This window comes from Octodon degus, unplaced genomic scaffold (genome assembly GCF_000260255.1).
Source record: "Octodon degus isolate 3935 unplaced genomic scaffold, OctDeg1.0 scaffold00011, whole genome shotgun sequence".
NCBI classification, from domain to species: domain Eukaryota; kingdom Metazoa; phylum Chordata; class Mammalia; order Rodentia; family Octodontidae; genus Octodon; species Octodon degus.
Genome location: NW_004524587.1, coordinates 476,957 through 498,854, shown reverse-complemented (window position 1 = coordinate 498,854; position 21,898 = coordinate 476,957). Strand labels below are relative to the sequence as shown.

At 52.4% G+C, this 21,898-nt stretch overlaps 1 protein-coding gene across 1 annotated transcript in view; it reads left to right on the top strand.

The window, feature by feature from the left end:
* Bco1 (beta-carotene oxygenase 1) overlaps window positions 1–21,591 on the top strand; it is a 31,059-nt gene extending 9,468 nt beyond the window's left edge. The window contains exons 4-11 of the mRNA XM_004625981.2: window positions 567–714; window positions 2,487–2,634; window positions 5,472–5,695; window positions 8,905–9,162; window positions 16,693–16,798; window positions 18,285–18,379; window positions 20,098–20,209; window positions 21,148–21,591. Of these exons, the coding sequence (XP_004626038.1) occupies window positions 567–714; window positions 2,487–2,634; window positions 5,472–5,695; window positions 8,905–9,162; window positions 16,693–16,798; window positions 18,285–18,379; window positions 20,098–20,209; window positions 21,148–21,422 (1,366 nt within the window). The 3' untranslated portion in view covers window positions 21,423–21,591. The remainder of the gene's footprint in view (window positions 1–566; window positions 715–2,486; window positions 2,635–5,471; window positions 5,696–8,904; window positions 9,163–16,692; window positions 16,799–18,284; window positions 18,380–20,097; window positions 20,210–21,147) is intronic.
* Window positions 21,592–21,898: the final 307 nt, after the last annotated feature.

Sequence of the window (21,898 nt, the reverse complement as noted above, 5' to 3'; positions counted from 1 at the left end):
CCTCCTCCTCCTCCTCCTCCTTCGGATTGAAACGAGTGCCTCTGTACTGAGCTACATCCTCAACCTATTTTTTATTTTCTATTTTGAAACAGAAACTTGTTAAGTTGCTAAGTTTCCCAGGCTGGGCTCAAACTTGTGGCCCTCCTGCCTCAGCCTCTCAGAGTGCTGGGATTACAGGCATGTGCCACCACACCTAGCTGTTCCCTTTTTTAAGCTATTTTCCTAGACAATCTGGAGATAACCAATTGTAGATTCGCACTCCGGCCAAAGCAGGGCCTGACTGCTTTGCTAGGCTGTGGAGGATTATGGGTACAGATCTGATTTCTCAGCTGGCAGCCATGCTGTGCCCACGACCCACTTCTAGGCTGACACCACAAGGTGGCACCTTTGGGGAGCCTGATATCTGAGCCCTTGGATTCTTCAAGTGACTCACCAAGACGCAGGACTTTGTCTCCCATGGAGGAATCAGGAGTTTTAAGCCCCAGACAAACTAAAGCCATCTTGGGCAGCCCTTCCCGGCTAGGCAGTCACGGCTGCTGCCTCTGTTGGTTTGCTGTCCTCTCCAGAGCTTTCTCCTACCTGTCCCACACCATCCCCGACTTCACAGACAACTGCCTGATCAACATCATGAGGTGCGGGAAAGACTTCTACGCGACCACAGAGACCAATTACATGAGGAGGATCAACCCTCAGACGCTGGAGACCCTGGAGAAGGTACGGCGCCTCGCTCAGCATCTGCTGCTCCTGCCGAGGAGCTCCCGGGAGGGGCTGTCCCTGCGCCATCACCCTGGGCTGCCCCAGCTGCACTTGGTCCTCAGCTCTAAGCTCCGTGCTGGCGGGGGTTGCACAGTTCCCACTCTGTGGCTGTCCTGGGGTCCTGTGTCTGTCGACACCAAGTGTAGCCATGTACCATGTAACCACTTTCCCTCAAAATCTGAACCCGTGAACCACAGTCCCCGAGATACTGTCCAGGGACACAAGATCCATCACAGTTTGTGCAAGGGCTCGCTAGGGGTCCCTATCCCTGAGGGATGCGTGACCGTGCCACATATTAGATGTCTTAATATGGTTGTTCTTTTAGTCAAGTGTGGTGGTGCACACCCCCAGTCTCAGCTCTCTGGGAGGCAGAGGCAGGAGGATCTCAAGTTGGACATTAGACTGAACAAATTTGCAAGACTGTCTCAAAATAAAAAATCAACCAGGGCTGAGCTGTAGCTCGGTAAAAGGTTCTTGGTTTCAATGCCCAGTGCTGGAAAAAGAGAAATCTATTCTGTCACAACTTTAGAAGCCAGAGGTCTACAATCAAGCTGCTTGCAAGGCCAGGCTTTCTTTGGAGACCCTGAGGAGGTTGCCTGCATCTTTAAGTTCCTAGTGGTGGACAGGCATGCTTGGTGTTCCCCACCTGGTGACATCTGGTGTTCTTCTTATGGGTCCTTGTGTTCACCTTGCGCACCCTTCCTAAACACACGGGTCATTGGGGCACCCCAGTGTGCTGTGACCTCATCTCTACTCCCAGCTGCAAACACCCCGCTGCCCAATCCAGTAAGGTCACCTCACAGGTACCCAGGGTTAGGGCTTCAACATGTCTTCTCGGTAGGCACAGTTCAACTCAGAACCATGATTAGCGTTTGGTGCCCAGGGAGCTCAGGAGGGCTAGATGCCAGTAGCCCTGCCTGCCTCCAGCAGCAGAGGAAGGCCTGAGGCAGAGAGAAAGGACAAAACAAGTGTCCTAGCAGGTGCCTTCCCTGGGCAGAATCAGGTCAACCCTTCCGTGGAAATCAATAGATCTGGTTTCAGTTTCCTCCGACTGGCTTCTCGGAGCCCCAGTGTCCTCACAAGGCCTTTTAACAATCTATTAAAGATCTGCTTTTCTTAGCTGAAAAATTATGTCTTACTCCCTCTCAGCATAGGTCCAACCGATGTGTGCTTCCCACAGGAGAGGAAGCCCTGGAGCCTGCAGAGCCAGACCTGACTCCTGGCTGGAAGTCGTGCTGTCTGGTGGTGGGCAAAGTGGACAGCTGGCCTCTGCTCACCCTGCTACTCAGATTGTTAGTGGAGAATCACCTTGCCTAAATGATCTGGGGACCTCCACTCCCAGAGTACTGCCTGGGGACAGGCCTGGACCACTATGCCTCTGTGGATTGTAAATGGGGTGACTTTAAATAACTCCCCCAAGAGGTGGCCAGGGTTAGCTGGAAGGCTACGAGCTCTCTGCCCAGGTCAGTGCTAGGAGCCTGTGGTGGTGAGGGTCTCAGCAGGGTCAGGCTGCAGAACAGGAATCAGAGCCATGCCCTCTCCTGAGCCTCAGGAGCCCGGCCAGATACCAGGCTCAGGCAGGTGAGACTGCACATCCTCTCTAAATGCAAACTCGTTTTCCAATCAGATGTGCAAAAGTACTCACCTTGTCTCTGAACCTAGAATCAGTCAGGTCTTTGTGGGACTTTGCCTCTCCCCTTTATAAAGGCCATGGCTGTCGTGTTTTGCAGGTGGATTACCGGAAATACGTGGCGATAAATCTGGCAACAGCACATCCTCATTATGATGCGGCTGGAAATGTTCTCAACATGGGTACATCCATTGTAGACAAGGGCAGGACAAAATATGTGATATTTAAAATCCCTGCCAGAGCACCAGGTACGTCATCCCTGAGAGTCCAGGGGAGCGAACACCCTAAGTGGCTGTTGTTGAAGAGGTCTGGGTTTTGCTGGTGGCACAGCAATCATTGTGATACTTTGCCCTATTGATCATTCATTCAGATGGCAAAAGACTCAGTTTTTTCTTTAGGAGGAAGGGGAGTTTCTGGGATTCTCTTTAGATAAGGAGGTGTTCTTCGTTATTTTAATGAAGAACCCACTTTTTCTTTATACTCCACATCAGTAATTCATTATTTATCTATCTATCCATCTACCCGTCTACTATCCACCCATCCACCTATCCATCCACCTACCCAATATCTATCCATTCACACATCTACCTACCCATCTAGCTGTCCTTCCGTCCATCCATCCATCATCCACTATCTATCCTTTCACCTACCATCCATCCATCCATGCATCCACCCATCCGTCCATCCACCTATCTACCTACCTGTACATTCACCCATCCACTCATCTGTCCATCTATCCGCTCACCCCTCCATCCTCCCACCACCATCCATCCATCCATCATCCACTATCTATCATCTATCCATTCACCATCCACCCATCCATCTACCTATCTATCTACCCATACATTCATCCATCCACTCGTCTGTTCATCTATCTGCTCACCCCTCCATCCCCCCACCTACCATCCATCCATCTGCCACCCATCCATATACCTATTCATTTACCTATCCATTTCTAACCTTTTTTTCCCCTAGGCTCTAGTACACTATTTCATTAATTTATCTATTGTCCATCCATTTTTCAAGTCTTCTGCAAGTATTTGTATGTCAGTGCTCCGCCACCCATCTTCTCCCAGCCCTGTAGCCAGGCTCTTGGGGTTGTTTATGGGCTCAGCCCTGCTGGGCTCTGCTCCAGGTCCCCACCCTGTTCTGCGGGCCTTCTGGATCTTCTCCACCTAGGGCTGGATCCTGGAGCAAAGCCCAGGCCAGATGATTGCATGCTCCTGAGGGGGATGAGGGCGAGGCTCCCGGCCCATGTTTGTCCAGGACCCTCCTGGGAGCCACACCTAGGAGACCGGGCCTCTGAGGGCAGCTGTGCAGGATGCGGAGGTGCCTCACCTGTCTGGCTTAGAAGAACCAGTTTCTACCTGTGATCCTGCTGGTCCCTGCAGCCCACAGTTCTGTAGAAACTTCTGAGTGGATTGCCAGGCTGTGCTGGGAGCCACAGCCCCCGAGGTCAGAAGGAACCTGACAGAAGTGTGCTTGTTAAGTGAAACTCTCATTAACAAGGCCAACCATGCAGACAATGTCAAGCCCAGAATCCCAGAATGTCATGTGGGGGATCTTCTAGGCATTTGTGTTTGTCACCGCCTATTCCGGAGGAGGGCTGAGGCTCAGGGGATCATGTGATGTGCCTGCCATCACATTGCTTCCAAGGTCCTCTAAGGTCACACGAGCGGCCACTCTCTGAGTGCTGCCCAGAACTAGGGCTCTGGGCTTCAGTCCCCATCAAGTGCCTCCCAGGCCAGGGCACCCTTCATCTCTCTGCATTGAACTCTACCTTCTGTGTGAAGCGAGAACCAGCCCACAGCTATGCAGCATCCCTCCCACCCTACACCCTGAACAGGTGGCCACAGAGGTGGGGACACTTGCAGGGAACTCATTAAGAACCCGCCCCAGGTCTGGGCAGGGAGGCCTTCGGCCAGGGCTGACTCACCCTCACAGAGGAAGGGAAAGCCATCAGTGCCGGGATCTTCCTGGTGCCGGGCACCACCTCAGGTGCTTAGTGTACTGTCAGGGCAGGGGGAGCAGGCCTTATGCCCCACTAGTGTGGTGCTTCATCGTCTTCTCCATGTGCACTCTCTGAGGGTCAGGTGGCTTAGTCACAGAGCAGGAACCCACCCAGGACTAAGGGGCCCCGCCTTCTTGGCTTAACCCTGGACTTTGACCAAGGCGAGAGAGCTTCCGCCAAGTGTCAGCTTCCACCTGTGAAACGGACGCTCTGCAGCTGAGCTCAACTGCCACAGAATCCAAGGGGTACTGTGAATATGCGCCAAAAGTGTAAATTTTAAAATGTATTTCAGTGAAAGACACTGCAGTTGAGCGGCTCCCAGCTGGAGCATGCTTACGCCGCCATTCTTGCCACTGTAGGAAGCAGCTCTGTGAGTCCTCGCTTGCGAGCCTCTTCACAAAGTGTAACAAAAACTACAGCAAGTGCTGCTCTCAAGTGCCGCCCAAGGGAAAGGCAGGCTCACGAGAACACAACAGTCTGTCCTCCTCTGCTGTATTCCCTGCATCTGGCACCATTTGACTTCTGGCTCTTCCTCAGAAGCCAAAATGACTGTTAAAGGGAAACATTTTGAAAGTATTCTGGACATTGAGGCAGCCAGGACGGCACTACAAAAGATACTTGTGCAAGAGAACTTCCAGAGCTGCATCAGAATATTGCAAGTTTGATGGCATAAGCATGTTTGAGGGGTGTGTGTGTGTGTGTGTGTGTGCGCGTGCGCACATGCACGTGTGCATGGGGGGTCTTCTGACAAGTGCAAAAGCAGCACCAAAGGATGCGCAGAGGAGTGAGGGCAGGCCTTGTTCCAGAGAAGACTTTTTCTGCAAGAACAGGTGGAGGCCTCACTGCATCCCTGACTGCTGATGGGGACCCTTGGCCTACAGCAGTGGTTCCCACCCTGGAGAACTCAGCTAGCCATGGGGTGGCCTGAGCAGGAAGCTCTGGGCCCCCGTATCTGGCTGCCTTCCAGCTCCTTCTCCAATTTTCATCTTAGTGTTGCGGCAGGCGTGTAGGTGGTAACGGTGGCTTTCGGGCCTCCAATTTGTGCATGATTCTGAGTCTACGTCTTTCCTCCAGAGGCCAAGAGGAAGGGGAAGAGCCCCCTGAGGCACACAGAGGTGTTCTGCTCCATCCCCTCCCACTCACTCCTCTCCCCCAGCTACTACCACAGCTTTGGGGTCACCGAGAACTACGTCGTGTTTCTGGAGCAGCCGTTCAGGTTGGACATCCTCAAGATGGCAACCGCGTACATGCGGGGGGTGAGCTGGGCCTCCTGCATGGCTTTCCACAGGGAGGACAAGGTAAGGCTGCCTGGGATGCCAGCCCTGCCCCAGGAGCAGCTGACAGGCAGATTTGCTTAGGGAAGGAACATGCATGGGAGGAAAGAGTGCGGAGTCACAGTCCCTCCAGGCACAGCCACCAACCTTCCAGAGAGTTCTGCAGCTTCAGTGGTCCATTAGAGAGTTCCCAAGTTAAGACCAGGGCCAGGCCTTTAGACCCTCACTTCAGTAAGTCATTGGATACAGCCTGTTCTGGGAGCAGGGTGGGACCTCGAGCAGCCAAGTGCCCCAAGCAGTCCCCACTGGCCCAGAAGCAAAGGGAACCAGTCTTCACCCTGAGGGGCGCCTGGGTCCCTCAAGGCCAGCACCATCCACTGACATCTCTGCCACAGTGGGGTGCTGGGGGTACCTGAGACTCATGATGACAAAGAGTAGAAACAGGCCTTTTGCTTGAGGCACCTCCAAGTGTTCAAGGTATATGTATCTGTGTATGCATTATGTGCATATGCGAATCTGTACTGTGTACATGGGCATACAAAACACTATGGAAAATTACCTTGAACGGTTAAAAATTTTAAACTGTATTACAAAAAGAGACACATTACCATTAACCTCCCCCAAAACATTCCCCCTCAATTCAACCACACTCATCCCACCATTCCTGCCTCCTTCTGAAGCAGGCCTGCGAGTTCTCTCTCATCTGCCGTTGTGCTGTCATGGCCACCTCAGTGTCTCAGTCCATTCAGAGTGCTTCCCTGTCTTGGTCATCTTGGCTGTGGGGAAGAGCTAGGAGTCCCCCAGCCCCAGATCCCATAAGCGAGGGGGATGAGGCCACGCCAGCATGTTTGGGTGCTGCCGGCTGCCCACTGGCTGGCACTTGGCAGCGGCTTCACCATATTCTTGGCCACACCTTGAAAAGATCCTTGAGAAAGAGAACTTCCAGAACGGCTTCAGAGGGGCTGAAGAGATGGCTCAGTGGAAGAGGTGCTTGCCTGGCAAGCAAGCACAAGGTCTTGGTTTCCTTCCTTGTTCCCCCCGGGGGAAAAAAAAATAAGTACCTACAGAACTGCTTCAGAAAGTGACACAAATGACGGAATGAGTGCGCATCAAGCTAGCAGTGACGGGGAGCGTTCTGAGGGGGATACATGGCGATTTGTCCAACTGTGATAAATTTTGAAAATTTCAGCATTTGCCATGCCTTCTGACCATACCACACACGTACACGCTGCGCACTTGCGGTTGCTACTTTACCTTTGGAAAACAGCAAGAAATTCTCAGGGGCACCTACTCTAATAGCGCCCAGGGCAACTGTCCACGTCCTTCCTGAGCATGCCTGCGCTGAACCTCATGAAGGCGGTTCCTGTTCTCTCTCGGGGAGTGAGGGGGCTTGTTGAGAGCCCTCCATGCTCAGAACCGTCCCATCGTCTTTTGAGTGTGATGAAGGCCACACACACTGCCGCTGTCTCCCCACAGCCTTGTCCTAACCGCTCTTATCCAGCTGACTCCATACATCCCAGATTGAACCAGCCAGAGGGGTCTCTGCCTCGGGGCCTCTGCATTTCCTGCCCTCAGCAGTGGGTTGGCTTTCTTTCTCCTTTGGTCTGGGTCTCCCTGGCCTTCCTTGGTGCCTATCAGGAACCCCCCATACCCATAGCTCACCCTGCTTCTCTTTTCCCAGGAGCCCCCAGCCCCCTAACATATAGTAGATACAATTTTTATGGTGGGCTTCACCCCCACGAGCACACACGTCAGGGGAACAGTCTCCCTCGCCCTGTGTGCAACAGCCCTTCCTGTGTATGTGCAGTGAGCTGAGCAGGACTGGAAGCCCGCTGGCATTGACTGCATCCTAAGTCAGCTCCCTGGATGAACTCAGGGGCTCTCTCTGGTGGGAGTTTGGGGGTCCCCAGGCCTCTCATCTGTGCTCCTCAAGAATCCCCAATGCTCAGAGAATCCCTGAAAGGGACCAGTGAGTGTGGAAGGGGCATGGTGACAGCCCCGGAAGGCTCAGTGTGTGTCTAGAAGAGAGCTCTGAGGGCCGGTCAGAGAGCTCAGCAGACTAAAGTGCCTGCTTAGGGACCGTGCAGTGGCTAGTGGTTAGTTTGTTGTTGGGATTTTATCTTTAACATACCTATAATCCCAGCACTCAGGAGGCTGAGGTAAGTGGGTCCCTATGAATCTGAAGCACACTAAAATGGTGATTGAGATTGGGCGTGGTGGTGCACACCTGTAATCCCAGCACTTGGGGGCTGAAAACAGGAGAATCACTACAAATCCGATCTACATAGCGAGACCCTAGAGAACCTATATTAAATGAGAGAGAGAAGAAAACCCCCATCACTCCCTCCTCCCTGGGCTGCGCTGAGCCCTGTGCTATCAACACCCTTCCCCTGGGAAACTCCCAAGACTGCCGCTTGGTTCTAAGGAAGCAGGGCCACTGGACTAGAGGAGCCAGGCCCCTCCCTCCTTCCCTTCCTCCCTTTCTGTCTCCTTCCCTCCCTCAAGGAGGCAGCTCGGGTGTGCGCTGCCCCAAGGAGGAGCAACTCCTTAGGACTGGACAACTGGGGTGCAGCTCAGGCTCACTACCACCCTGAGTGACACCAGTCGGTGACACTCAGAGGCACACAACTGGAGATCTCATGAGCTGACACGGTACCTGGCTAGAGCTGGGGTCACCTACGGCCACCAGCCAGGACGGGGAGGTGCTGTGACAAGAGCAGAAGACTAGATGTACCATGCAGTGGGGGTGGGGAGGGGCCCCAAGGGCAGGGGTTTAGGGGCTCTGGTCTCCCATGGAGTCTCTACTTGGCAGGTTCTCCCCACCTTGGTCATTGCCAGAAGTCAGCATGTCACTGCCCACCTAAGTCACAATCAGTGGGATCAGGGCAAGAGTCCCCTCAGAGTCCCTCAAGGTCCTGGGAGCAAACTTCTTTCCAGGCATTTTCTTTCATTTTATCTTTGTGCTTTGGCTTTTGAAACAGCGTCTCACTATGTAATTCAGGCTGGCCTCGAGCTCACTAGGTTCAGATTCACAGGGACCCTCTTAGCTCAGCCTTCTGAGTGCTGCGATTATAGGTGTGTTAAAGATAAAATCCCAACAACAGGCCAAGCACTTTGCCTGTCCTGCTGTTTTTTGAGGGGACCGAGATACCATATGGTCTCAAGCTAGTGTCCCCGCATGCCACTGCACAGGACAGAGGGAAAGCTGACTATCCAGCGGCTTCTTCTTTCAGACTCACATTCACATCATCGACCAGAGGACCAGAAGGCCGGTACCCACCAAGTTCTACACGGATGCCATGGTGGTCTTCCACCATGTCAATGCCTATGAGGAAGACGGCTGTATTGTGTTTGACGTCATCGCTTACAAGGACAGCAGCCTCTACGACCTCTTCTACCTGGCTAACCTGAACCAGGACTTCGAGGAGAACTCCAGGCTCACATCGGTGCCCACCCTCCAGAGATTCGCTGTGCCGCTCCACGTGGACAAGGTAAGGGCCTCCGAGGGTGGCCAGTTCAGTGGTTGGCCCCAAAATCCAGAGTGAACCAATTGTAAAGAGAGACAAAAAATGTCTTTCATGATCTATTTTCATGCAGAAACTTTAGAAAGTATTGGTAAACTGAGTTGCCCATGGTGGTGCACATAATCCCAAAATTTGCAAGGCTGAGGCAGGGAGATCCCTGCCAGTTTGAAGCCAACCTGGGCTACATAGTGAGTTCAAAGCTAACCTGACCTACATGGAAAGAACATGTCTCAAAAAAAATTTTTTAAGTACAGGTAAATTAAAAGGGAAATCATCACCAGGTGGGGTGGTGCACGCCTGTGACCCGAATACTTGGGAGGCTGAGGCAGGAGGATCACTGTGAGTTCCAGACCAGCCTGGGCTGCAGGGAGAGCTCGAGGCCAGCCTGCACTGCGCAGTGAGACCCTGTCTCACAGAAAGGACAAAGCCCCGCAGCAATCGTTGTGCAGATGTTTGCACTGCCCTCCTCTGTGTCTGTCTCTGAATTGTGATCTTGAGTAATTCTAGCAGCTGTGCCAAGACTCCATTCACATGCCACACAACGCTCCCGTCCAAAGCGCTTCATTCCGTGGCTTTTGATGCAGTCCTAGAGATTTGCGTCCACCACCAACAATCACTTGTAGACCTTTTCCGTCACCCCAAGAAGAACCCTCAGACCCTTCGGCCACCACCTCCTTGGGGCCCTCCCCCAGTCCCACTGCTATCTGCTGTCCCTCCCTAGCACCTGCCTCAACAATGTCAGTGGGACCCAGTAGGGGACAGTCTCTGCAGCCAGCTTCTTGTGCCCAGCAGTTTTTCTAACTTTTACCTACTGCTTTTTTCCACCTGTTACATAGCGAAGCATCTCTCCCTGGCATTAAATATTGCTTGACAGCGTCATTTTGAACTCTCGCCCAATCTCTGGCAGGGATTGTCGCCATCTGCCAACCCTGTTCCCTGATGTCCAGCAGTTCTGTTGCTCTGCCACCCAGGAGCCCCAGGCTGGGACTCATCTTTAATTAGGTGACTCTGTCCTGGCTCTGGGTTCAGAGAGGCAGGAGAGAGGTTTCTGGCTCAGGGACTCACTGACTTCATGACTTCATTAACTTAAATGAAGCCCACTTGATTTAATTACATTTTGATGGCTCACATTTAGTAAATGCGCACTGCGTGCCAGATGCTTCGCCCAACATTCTACCCTCCTGACGTCACCCGTGGGGGAGAGGTCCCCATGTTCCCTTCTTGGTTACAAATCCAAGGCTCCGAGAGGGGAGGGGAGGGGAGGTGCCGGAGGTCACACAGCAGCGGGCCCTTCCCACGGGGTCGGAACTCTGCTCTCTCCCTAAATCAAACCCTGGACAGAGCCCCAGCCGGTGGGTCTCGTGAATGTTTCCCTAAGCTCTGCAGCCGAGGGACACGGAGCTTTCCGTGCTGGCCGGGAAGTGTAGGAGCTGAGCTGATTTCTCGCCTGCTAAGCAGGGAGCCGGACTGGAGCCCCAGGTAGTCTGTTTCCGCGTGGGGTTCTCTCCGGTCTCCAGCATTTCCCCAAGCGTGTGGTTCCTACCATGTCTCATATTGCCTTGACTGGACACGTATGAAACTTTTTTGGTGTGTTCTACTCAGCTCACTCTTGAATTGTGGGAAAGGGAACAGCAGGAACCACAGCAGCAGTCGCCCGCTTCCCCACGTCGGGCAGGTTGCGGTGCCTCTCTCACAAGGGGCGTGAAGGAAAACAGCAGGAACCACAGCAGCCAAGGAACGCTCACGGCAGAAAGAAAACCCAAGGAGGTCGGCCAGGGCTGCCCCAGGCCTAGTCTCTTAGAGGGCGGTAGGCAGCTCCGGGGTACAACCTTCGCCTAGCATGGGAGAGACCTGGAGTCCACTCCTAACACCCCATTTATAAAAGACAAAAAGATTTTAAAAGTATTTGGTATTAAATGCACTGTGGCACGGAGCGGAGACACTGTGCTTGGCCCAGTCACGTGACCAGGGCCCCAGGGCAAGGCCACGCCCATCCAATCATCCCGGACCCCTGGGCCTGTGCCCCTGCCCCGGGAAACGTTGCAGATCAGGGTGGGGCGGGGTGGGGGTGGGGCGCTGTCTCCTGGTCCAGGAAGGACACGGGTGTCGCAAATCCTGGGCGGATCCCAGGCCGACCTCAACCCAGGCAGGGTAAGTGGAGAGGAGAGCCCTCCCTCCTGCCGCCCACACACCGTGCATTTTACAACCTTTTATCCCTCCGGAAAGTGCTTCGCTTCCTCGCACCAGGCTTAGAAGGTGAGCACGGATGTTTTTAAAAGCCGCCGTGCAGCCGTGTGCTGCTTTGAAATGTGCAAAGAAGAGCAAACTCTGGGATGGGTAGCTCGGCCACGCTGTTTAATTGCTATTTATTGTCCCTTTAAAAAATGTCCTTTCAAGTCCTTTGGAGGCCTGCACTGGGAAGTGTAAAAGTCAAGCAGGAGGTCGTCACACACAGGCCCACCTGCACTGGCATGGCCCCGGCTGGTCTAAGGTGACCTTGAGAGGTGCGGAGGTCGTTCTGTCTGGGACTTTTACGCATAGCTGTCCCCACTACCTGCTACTCTGACCCAGCTCATCATCCCTCCTGCTATTCATTGGAATGACTGGCAAGCTTGACCAGACCACCAGCCCCTGAGCAGTATAGTGGCAGCAGAACCACTAGGGGGAGCTAGATGTGGTGGTGCACATTTGTAATCTCAGCACTCAGGAGGCTGAGGCAGGAGGATTGCCTCAAGCTTGAGGGTAGCCTGCGCTACATAGCCCAGAGCTTGTTTCAGAAAAACAACAACAGCAAAGAAGGAAATTAGAGGGGCTCAATCTCCACATGATCCTAATGTCCAGCCACGGCCTTCTAGTTCTTTCTCCATGAGGTCCAGCTTCCTTGCTCCCCAGGAGTGGCGCCTTGCACCTTGGACTCTCAGACACGTAGTTCCACGTAGGCAAATCTGCACAGTCCCCTCCATCTGCCAGTGCAAGGCTCCAAGAACACAGGGAGCAGGTCAGCCTGGCTTGAAGGATACTTATGAAGAAATTTGATATTGGGAATAAATGAATGAACAAATGAAGGGTGAATGGTTGAACCATGAAGCAAGATCTCTGAGAGTGCACAACCTCTTCCTTTAGCCTTTCGCATGCGCCCCACCCGAATGGCACTTTCCAAGTCCTACTTCTGGTGGGGCCCCCTCAGGTCAGAGGAAGGCAGGGCATAGGGCACCCCAGCCTGGGAGTGTGGGGCTGCAGTGTCTGGGGCAGGGCTCGGCTGGAGGAGGTACATAGGTGGGCATACAGTGCGTGCAGACAACAGGGCTCTTGGAGGTGTGCTCCAGGCACCACCAGCCCCACCAGCAAGCCCACAAGGCCGTCACGGGAGGGGCACTGTGCTCCTGGAAACAATGGCTTGGACTCCTAGCCCAAGAGATTTGGGCTTGGTCAATTGTATGTGCAGAACTGAAGGCCTGATACAATAAGAGGAGCCGCAGTGTGCACATGTGCCATGTGCCAGGCCCAAGTGAAATACCTGTTTTTTCTCTTTCTGCATGGGTAAGAAGCAGCCAAGGGTCCTGCCTGCCTCCCACACCATGGATGCCTGGGGTTCCAGGCCGCTCCATGCCTGTCTCTGTCCTAAAGAGCCAACTGTGCCCCTGAGTGCAGTGGACCTGGGGATACTAGCTGTGTTTCCATCAGTTAGGGACCGGGCCTGGGATGTGAGAAGCGGGAGCAGGACAAAGATGTTGGATCTCACCGTGTCACCATGTCCATCCGTGAGTTCCCCGGATCCCAGAATTACAGACTCAGCCACCTCCCTCCATCCAGACCAACCCGCTGTGTCCTAGAACACTGTACCTGCTCACCCTGGAGATGTGGCCAGTGTAACATAGGAGCTGACATTTTAACTTTACTTAAATTAATTAAATTTAAACATAGTGTGGTGGTTACAGGTCCATAACTCTGGGAAGCTGAGGCAGGAGAAGGACTGCAAGTTGGAGGCCAGCCTGCATAACTTAGTGAGACCCTGACTCAATGAAAACACGAGAAAATGGAGCTCAGTGTGAAGATCCTGGGTTGAATGTCCAGTGCCAGTAAAAAAGTAAATTAATTAATTAAATTTTAATATGTAGCCTGTGGTGCCGCAGCATTAGGAAGGTCGATGTGTCCAGACAGAAGAGAGAAGGCAACCTCTTCTGCGCAACGTGTTTGCACACTGGGTCAGCGGCGTCTATGTGTCCTCCTGCCCGGGTCCTGCATGTCATAGGTGTTGTTCTGTGCTTTGCTAATTCACACCACAGCCTTCTGAGTTATTTCTACCCCAGTATCTGTAGGTGAGAGAGAAAGTAGCCTGTCGGAATTCAAATGCACGGCGGTCTGTATCCAAGTTGCTAGTGCAACGCGTCTGGCCCAGAACCAGGGCTTTTCACAGCTGTAATTTAACTTAATCCTAACGCTAACACTCGGGTCAGGTTCCAGCAACCTTGTGTCCTCTGCTCCCCCATGTCACAAGGTGGGAAGCAGCTCGGCGCTGTCCAGGGTCAGCTCAAGGTCACCTAGGGAGTTGTAGAGCCCTGAAGCCGGACGTGGGGCTGGGCAGATTGCTCCCGGAGAGATCCTCAGCCATCAAAGGTGGGGGTCTCCAAGCAGGCCCTCGGGGAGGGCTGGGAGCACTAGCTGAAAGCAGCCGAGTCATGCTGGTACTGCTGTGCGTGTGGAAAAATTCATTTTATCCCTCAACCAGTCTGACCAGTTTCAGACTGGAGTTCTAAGAGAGACTCCCTGAGAGTCAAAGCTGAGACATGCCCAGGGGCCTGGCGCTGTCACGTGGCTGGCTGGCGAGCTGCTGGTGCGTTCACATTTATCAGACACCAAGGATGTGCGGGGTCCCCGGCTCCGTAGTTCACCCACCTCATCTCATTCGGTTCTTACAGTCGGCCCATAAGGCAGGCCACTCGCCGCTTGCTGGTACAAGGAAATGCCCGCTGAGTTATGCATTCACTCGCTGCTTGGCAGCTACCTCCTGACCATGGGCCGTGCACTGAGCAAAATCTCATCCCTGCCTTCGGGAAAGGACAAGCATGACAGAAGGAGATAGGTACAGTTTGGGACAAATGCCTCAGAGACACTGCAGATGCAGACCGAGTTGCAGGGAAGGGAATGTTTGAGCAGAGAGCCAGCCGCAGGGCCTTTGCACTTGCTGCGTCCTCTCCCCACAGTACTCTAAGGGGCGGAAGAGTCCTGCTGCACAGGCCGGGACCTAGGCTGTGTTTCTCTCTAGTGACTTTGGGGGAGTTGCTCTTCTTCTCCGAGACTGTTTCCTCTTCCACAAACCGAAGGATTAAGCTACACAAATGTCTGAGGAGCCCTGCAGTTCTGTCACCAAGAAGCAGTATACTTGCCCTCCTTCTCAGCAAAAAGAAATCTGCTATGATTAAAATAGTTTGTGTTGGGCCAGCCACATAGCTCAGCGGACTAAAGTATCTGCTTAGGCAGAGCTCAGCGGCTGGGGTTCCATCCCACCCCCTACCCTCACCCCCAGAAGCCATGTCGGCCCCGCCCCCAGGGTGCACTGAGACAGTGATTGAGCCTAGGTGTGGTGGTGCGGGCCTGTGATCCCAGCACTTGGGAGGCTGAAAACAGGAGAATCACTACGAGTCCAGTCTACGTAGTAAGACCCTGTAGACCCTGTACACTATAGACCCTGTACTAAATACACATGCACACACACACACACACACACACACACACACACACAGATTAAAATAGTTTGCTTTTAATCATACAAGTCATTTTGAGGCCAAGGAGATAGTTCAGTGGTCTAAGCACCTGCCTGGAAAGTGCAAGGAACCAGGTTTGATCCCCAGTACCGTGTGCTGTGCTGGCCCCATGCCATGCTGACCACCGAACCAGGTATGATGGTACACACCTGTAATCTCAGCGCTGGGGAGGCTGAGTCAGGAGGATCACTACTAGTTTGAGCTGTATAGTGAGACCCTGTAACAAATAGATAAAAGATGTTTTCTAAAAAGCCATTTTGGAAAATTTGGTACATAGAGAAGCTATTCCTCGGTGTTCTCTGGTGTCCCCCAGGAGTGGCAGTAGTATAATAAGAGAAATTATCACTATAACGGTAATAAGACTAGATGTGCAGTAGCATCCCCTCAGCTATAGTTTTGCCTTCCATAGTCCAGTTATCTATGATCAATTGTGATCCAAAAATATGAAATGAAAAACACTGCCATGGACAATGGATCAGTTTTTCATGGAGTGCTATTCTGAGTAGCAGGATGATATTTCAAGCCTTCCTACTTTGTCCTTGCCGGGATGTGGTCAGTGTGTCCAGGCTGTATATGCTACCTGCCCGTCAGTCCTCCAGGAGCTGTTGCGCTTGTCAGGTGGACTATGGCCGTAGCAAGTGCGTACACGTAGGGCTCAGTATGATCTGCAGTGGGGGATGCACTGGATGTACCCCCGAGGACAAGGGGAGACAACAGCTGTGTAAGAGCCAAGACGCCACCATCACCAGAAGCAGCTACCGTTGTCCAGTTCTTCCGGCTACTTAACTTGCTCAAATCTGTCCCGTGGCGAGTACGTGTGGAAACACAGACTAAAAAGTGCTCACTACATGCTTTCTCGTGCTAAATCCCTCTCTTGGATCATAGTGAAGAGAGTCAGGCACTGTGCAGAACGAGGTTAAATTGCCCCATGAGACCAAGGGCTGTCTTTGAAAGGTGTTTTGTTTTTCTCCAATAATTTTTTTTTTTTTTGCGGAACCGGGGATTGAACTCAGATCCTTGCATTTGCCAGTCAAGCGCTTATCCTACTGAGCCATCTCCCCCGGCCCCCTCTCCAATAATGTTTATCACATGTTTGTTTGCATCTCAGCAGTGACACATCTTTCACAGGAGAAAATACTGGAACTGTAGAAAAAGAAGCGAAACTCCTCATAGTCCTGTGCGATTGCTAAGAGACGGTGTATTTCTCCCGCTGACTTTCTGATGTAATTTTCTGTGTCTGGTTGAGCTCAGACAGCATATGTAATTTGTTCTGATGCTTTTACTCCATGTTATGTCATAAGCATTTCTCCGGTTATTGTAAACTCTGTATAAAACACCCTTTTAATGACTGATGCAGCCTTTTACAGGTGAATCAGCCCAGATTTTAAAAGTGAGAACTTGCCTTACAAGCACCTTCGTTTTCCCTTGGAGAGACATAGGAGCCCAGAGTAGGAGCGGAGAGCCTCAGGGTTACGAGTCCTGGTTCTGCCGTCCACCAGCTGTGCGAGCCTGGGGGAGTCACTTTAAGTCACCCATCTTCATTAAAGAAAAACAAAAAAACCAGAATACAAGTAATAAAATAGCTGCCTCTCCTAGTTGATGTGAGGTCAGGCAGGATGATGTACGCTAAATAGCTAAATAGATGATGTATGCTAAAAGCCTTTTTTACATATACAAACTAAAGTGAAGGCTTGCTCGGAGTGACACCTCCCTCCCCACTGATTCTTTTCAGAATGCAGAAGTGGGCTCAAATCTAATCAAACTCACATCTACAACTGCAACTGCCCTGAAGGAAAGGGACGACCACGTCTACTGCCAGCCTGAGCTGCTGTTTGAAGGTACAATCCATGTTTCTTGCTGCATGTGGGAAGGGTGATTTTAATACCTACTCCAGAGGCATCTTTATATACTACCTCCCTCACTGCAAGACAAGGAACACAGAAGAAAGGCCCTTGGGATCCTCAAGGAAAAGCATTTTGAGACCTTTCTCTTTCAGATAGCGTCGAAGATCTCTGATCCTTGGAACAGATGATTTTCACAGGGGTCATCTGCAAAGGGCTGGGACTCACTGTGCAGGCCCCGCATGTTCCTAGTGCTATCTCTGCAGTTCCCAGTGTCCAAAAATGGGTGCTGTAGACCTATTTTCCAGAAGACACTGACTGGAGAGAGGTAGAGCCAGGCTAGGCACAGATCAAGGGCAGGAGCCATGCCCGAGGGGATGGGGCTTTTCAACCTGGCTGGGCTGCATGGGGCCAGAGTTTTTGATGGGGGCTGTCCTGTGGCCACTGGAGTGCCCTAGCAGCGTCCTCAGCTTCCGCCCCCTCAATGCCACAAGCATCCCCACCCTGAAAGGGAACAGGCGAGCGAAGCAGCCAACAGAGCTGGGCTCTGGGCTTAAAACCCACAAGCAGGGCGGAGGTTGGGTGTGTAGCCCAGGGCTAGGGCCCTTGTCTAGCATGCATGAGGCCCTGAGTTTGATCCCTAAACAGCTAAAAACCGAACCCATTTCCCATCACATTGGGGCCTACAGATCCCATGAGTTCAAGGGCAGTACAGGGAGACCCCCTTAAAAACAAAACAACACCAGGCACAGTGGTGCAGCCCTGAAGTGCCAGCACTCTAGGAAGCTGAGGCAGGATTGCAAATTTGAGCCCAGAGTAGGCAATTTAGTAATTTAGTGAGATACTATTTCAAAATAAAAATTGGGCTGGGGATGTAGCTCAGTGCAAGGGGCTTGATTCAACCCCCAGTATCAAAAGAAAAGAAAAGAAAAGACCCATCCAAGGGCCTCTCTGGGGAAGGTCTTTGTGCTCCTCTGTGTTGAGCATGGTTCTGGGGACTCTCCTTGAACCACCTGGAACTTGCTATTAGAATCCTTTGCAAACATTAGTTTTACATATTATTCAAACAGAAGGAACGAGCTCTATTTATAGTCCCCATTGACACTCTTCTCCCTGGTCTCCAAAGCTCCTCTTCCCACTCAGATGCACGTGTGCACACACACGTACTTTTTTTTAAAAAAGAGATCGCTAAAAATTGCAGTGGCCTCTGATTTTAATCACGCAAGTCTTTGATTTCTATCTTGGGTAATTAAAGATGCTTATGCATGAAAACCCCAGGTCTCTGCTGCCCTGCTCTCGAACCTTCTACTAGAACCAGGGTCACAGTCAGGGCATCCCTCTTGGCCTTTGCCTACCTTAGCTCTGAGCCGGGGCCAGATTCAAGGTCAGGGTCTCGGGACCTGCTTCTGTGTGAAGGAGGCCAGTCCGGCGCGACGGGAGATTCTCCGACCTTATGGGGCTGTCTCATCCGGGTTCTCTCCAGGCCTGGAGCTCCCTCGGATCAATTACACTCACAATGGGAAGCCGTACAGATATGTCTTCGCCGCTGGAGTTCAGTGGAGCCCAATCCCCACCAAGGTACGGGGTGCCCACACGAGCCGAGATCTTCCCATTCACGGAGCTGAGTCTTCGGACCGTGAGACAGGATGAGATCAGAAAGGAGAGGGTCAGGAGGGACATCATCGCAGGACAAGGATTCCAGAGTGATGGGCCCTTGAGAGCGGGAGCAGCACCTATAGGACTGGGTCGCCGAGAGAGGTCACGGGTAGAGTTCAGGTGCTGACTGCTTTATTCCTTGTGTCTTTACTGAGCACCTACTATGTGCTACAGTGCGGTGGCAGTGAGGATGTGGAAGTCAGCATGGGACCCCAGCTCCTGCCTTGAGGAACTTGTTTCTCCTCTTAAGCAGAGGGAACGTAGCTGGAATTTACAGGATTTTTGATTTTTAAGTAACTATCTGCCAATATGTAGTATGCCCCATAGTATTGTACAAAATGCTACATAGAAATCACTTCTCCTCAGGAACGTCATGCTTCAATAATTTGGCATTTTGAAATATTGTAAACAGTGCAGAAATGAACAAAGCCAAGGTTTTAGGTTCCCAGACACACACACACACACACACACACACACACACACACACACCCTGAGCCACGCCCCACTAATCCTGCACTTAAATGGGATAGGCCTGCGGGAGTTTAGGAGTGGCCTGGGACTTTCGCTTTGCTGTTTGTTCTGCAGCCCTGGGGATTGCATCCAGGGCTTCAAGGCGAATTACATCCCCAGCCCTTTTTTATTTTGAGACAGTCTCCCTAAAATTGCCCAAACTGGGCTGAAATGTATTTCTGCCTCAGTCTCCTCTTCTACTCTCTAATACTGGGATTAGAGGCCTTGGTCACTACACTCCCCTGAATTTCTACCTTTACAACAAAAAAGAAGGGTTAGGAAGATAGCTCAGCTGTGCAAGTGCCTGCCTGGCACGAACAAGTCCTGGTGCAATTCCTGGTTCAAAGAAAGAAAAAAGAGAAAAAGAAAGGAAGGAAAGAAGGAAGAAAGAAATTGTATTATAATTGTTGGCATTTAACACATTCGTTTTTTAAAAAAACAGTAACCATCCTACTAACCTGTTTCGAAACTGTTTCATTGCTATTTTATCTTTTTTTTTCCTCATTAAAATGAATTTAAAAAGTATAAAGGGGCTGGGGGGTTGGCTCAGTGGTAGAATGGTTGCCTGGCAAGCTAGAAGCCCTGGGTTCGGTCCTTGGCACCAAAAAAACCCCAAATAAACCTCCCCTGAAAAAAAAAAAAAATAGGGCCAACCAGATGGCTCAGCGGACTAAACCGCCTGCTTAAGCATTGCACAGTGACCAGGGTTTGATCTCTGGCTTGCTGTGCTGGCCCCAACCCCAAGGTGCCCTGAGATGGGGACTGAGACTGGGCAAGGTGGCGAATGCCTGTAATCCCAGCTCTTGGGAGGCTGAAAACAAGAAAATCACTGTGAGTCTGATTGGTGTGCTGAGACCCTATAGACCCTGTAGATCCTATACTAAATACATTAAAAACAAAACAACAAACACAGTCTCACTGTAGTGCTAAATAACAAACAAATTCAGGGTTTTTCTGGACTTCATGGTATTCTGTCAGCTGCAGGATGGCCAGAGCTCTAGTGGTCTAAAGAGGGAAGAGGAAAGTTCCAAAATGTCAGAAGTCTAGATGTGAGCACGAAGCCTGCCGTGGGAGGGCCTCGTGCTTCCTGCTCCCAGGGAGCTGTACCAAGCAGGCCCCTCATTCCGCAGATTCTGAAATACGACGTCCTCACCAAGTCGTCCTTAACGTGGCGAGAGGCGGGCTGCTGGCCGGCGGAGCCCCTGTTCGTGCCCGCACCAGACGCCCAGGAGGAGGATGATGGTAAGACCCCAAGGAGGCGAGTCTTGCTTGCCGCCCCTCGGGAGGAACTGTCTGGGCATGCACGGCAGCAGGAGGCTGCTTTGGAGCCAGAGGATACCTGCTGTCCTCTTCTTGGGGAGTCAGACAGCATGACCATCTGACAGGGAGAGGGTCGCCGGCTCCCGAGGGCTATGGGCCTCAGGAACTCCTCAGATCCTCGGTGTCCAGCTTGTTACTGAGGCTCACATCCCCTCCCAAGTGACACCAAATTCCTCATGGATGTGGCATGTTGGCTTTAAGTTTCCCCACAGTGCTGGATCCAGGGATCCAAGTGGCTCCTGTGGGGCCGCTGGAATGCAGTGTGTCTGTGGCCCAGCACCATGGCCACACTGCCCCTTGTCACCCTGACGCTGCCTTTGCCCTGGGGATGCTAAGGAGGGTGACAAGAACCATGTGTGGGGCCTTACCTGGCTGAGCCATGACGGTGGCACACATCTGCAGGCAGGGCTGGGCTGCCTGCCGCCGCTGTAGAGGGAGAGGTTTCCCAACTGGCCTTGTCTTCCCGCTGCACATGGCCTGGCACACAGGGATGGGGACCCTGTCACTGTGACCTCCATGGTGGGGGGTGGCTGGCACAGATTCCTGTGGAAGCTGCTCCCCCATTTGGCTGGGCACACGCTTCCCCTGCACTCACTGGCAGGGAGCTCTGTTGCCTTTGTTTTACCAGGGGGGCACTCAGAGAGGGAGACAGCGCACAAGCCCACTCGCGCTGTGTGTGCAAGAGGTGTCCGCTCCCCTGCAGAGGGTGAGGGAGGTGTCCCTCCAGCAGAGGATGTTTCAGGCTGTGCTCTTACCAGCTGTCTCTCTTTATAGGGCCAGAGTGCACTTGGTAGAGCACTTGCCTGGCAGGTGCAGGGTTCTAGGTTCCACCCTAGCAAGTGTTTCTTTTCCTCCCAAAGGAGTTATCTTATCAGCCATTGTCTCCACTGACCCCCAAAAGCTGCCTTTCCTCCTGATTCTGGATGCCAAGAGCTTCACGGAGCTGGCTCGCGCCTCGGTTGCCGTGGACATGCACCTGGACCTCCATGGGCTGTTCATCCCAGAGTCAGACTGGCCTTCAAGTAATCAGGCTGCGTCCGAGGTGCCGCAGGACCCGGCTTCAGACAGCCAGGGGCCCCACCGGCCCGCTGGGGCTGGCGGGTTGGGGTTCCCCTGGCGGACTGCTCAGGACTAAGCCCGCCACCAGTGGAGGGTCCCAAATTTCATTCTTATCTGCTGTCTTTGTGGGTGCCATGTCAGAGCACGGAGACAAAGCTCACCAGCACACCTTCTTCCGTTTCATTTGAGCCATAGAGCCAGGCACAGTGGCACGCACCTGTAACAGCTCTCTGGAGGCTGAGCCAGGAGGACTGCTGCAAGTCCGAGGCCAGCCTGAGCTACCTCGTGAGTTCAGGTCCAGGCTGAACTACAAAAGCAAGGCTCTGTCTCAAAAAACAAAAAACTAACACAAAACACCATGGAAACCTTGTTTGAAGATCAAATGTTTATTTTTTCAGTCTAACACTTCTAAGAAAGTCTTTCCTTGACCATGAATCAGAAATTGTAGTCTATCACATATTGTAGTCCTTAGAGCAAGCAGCCCAAGCATGCGGGAGGAAGGACAGATACCTACTGATTGTTGCTTCTCTCCTCCTCCTCCTCTTCCTCCTC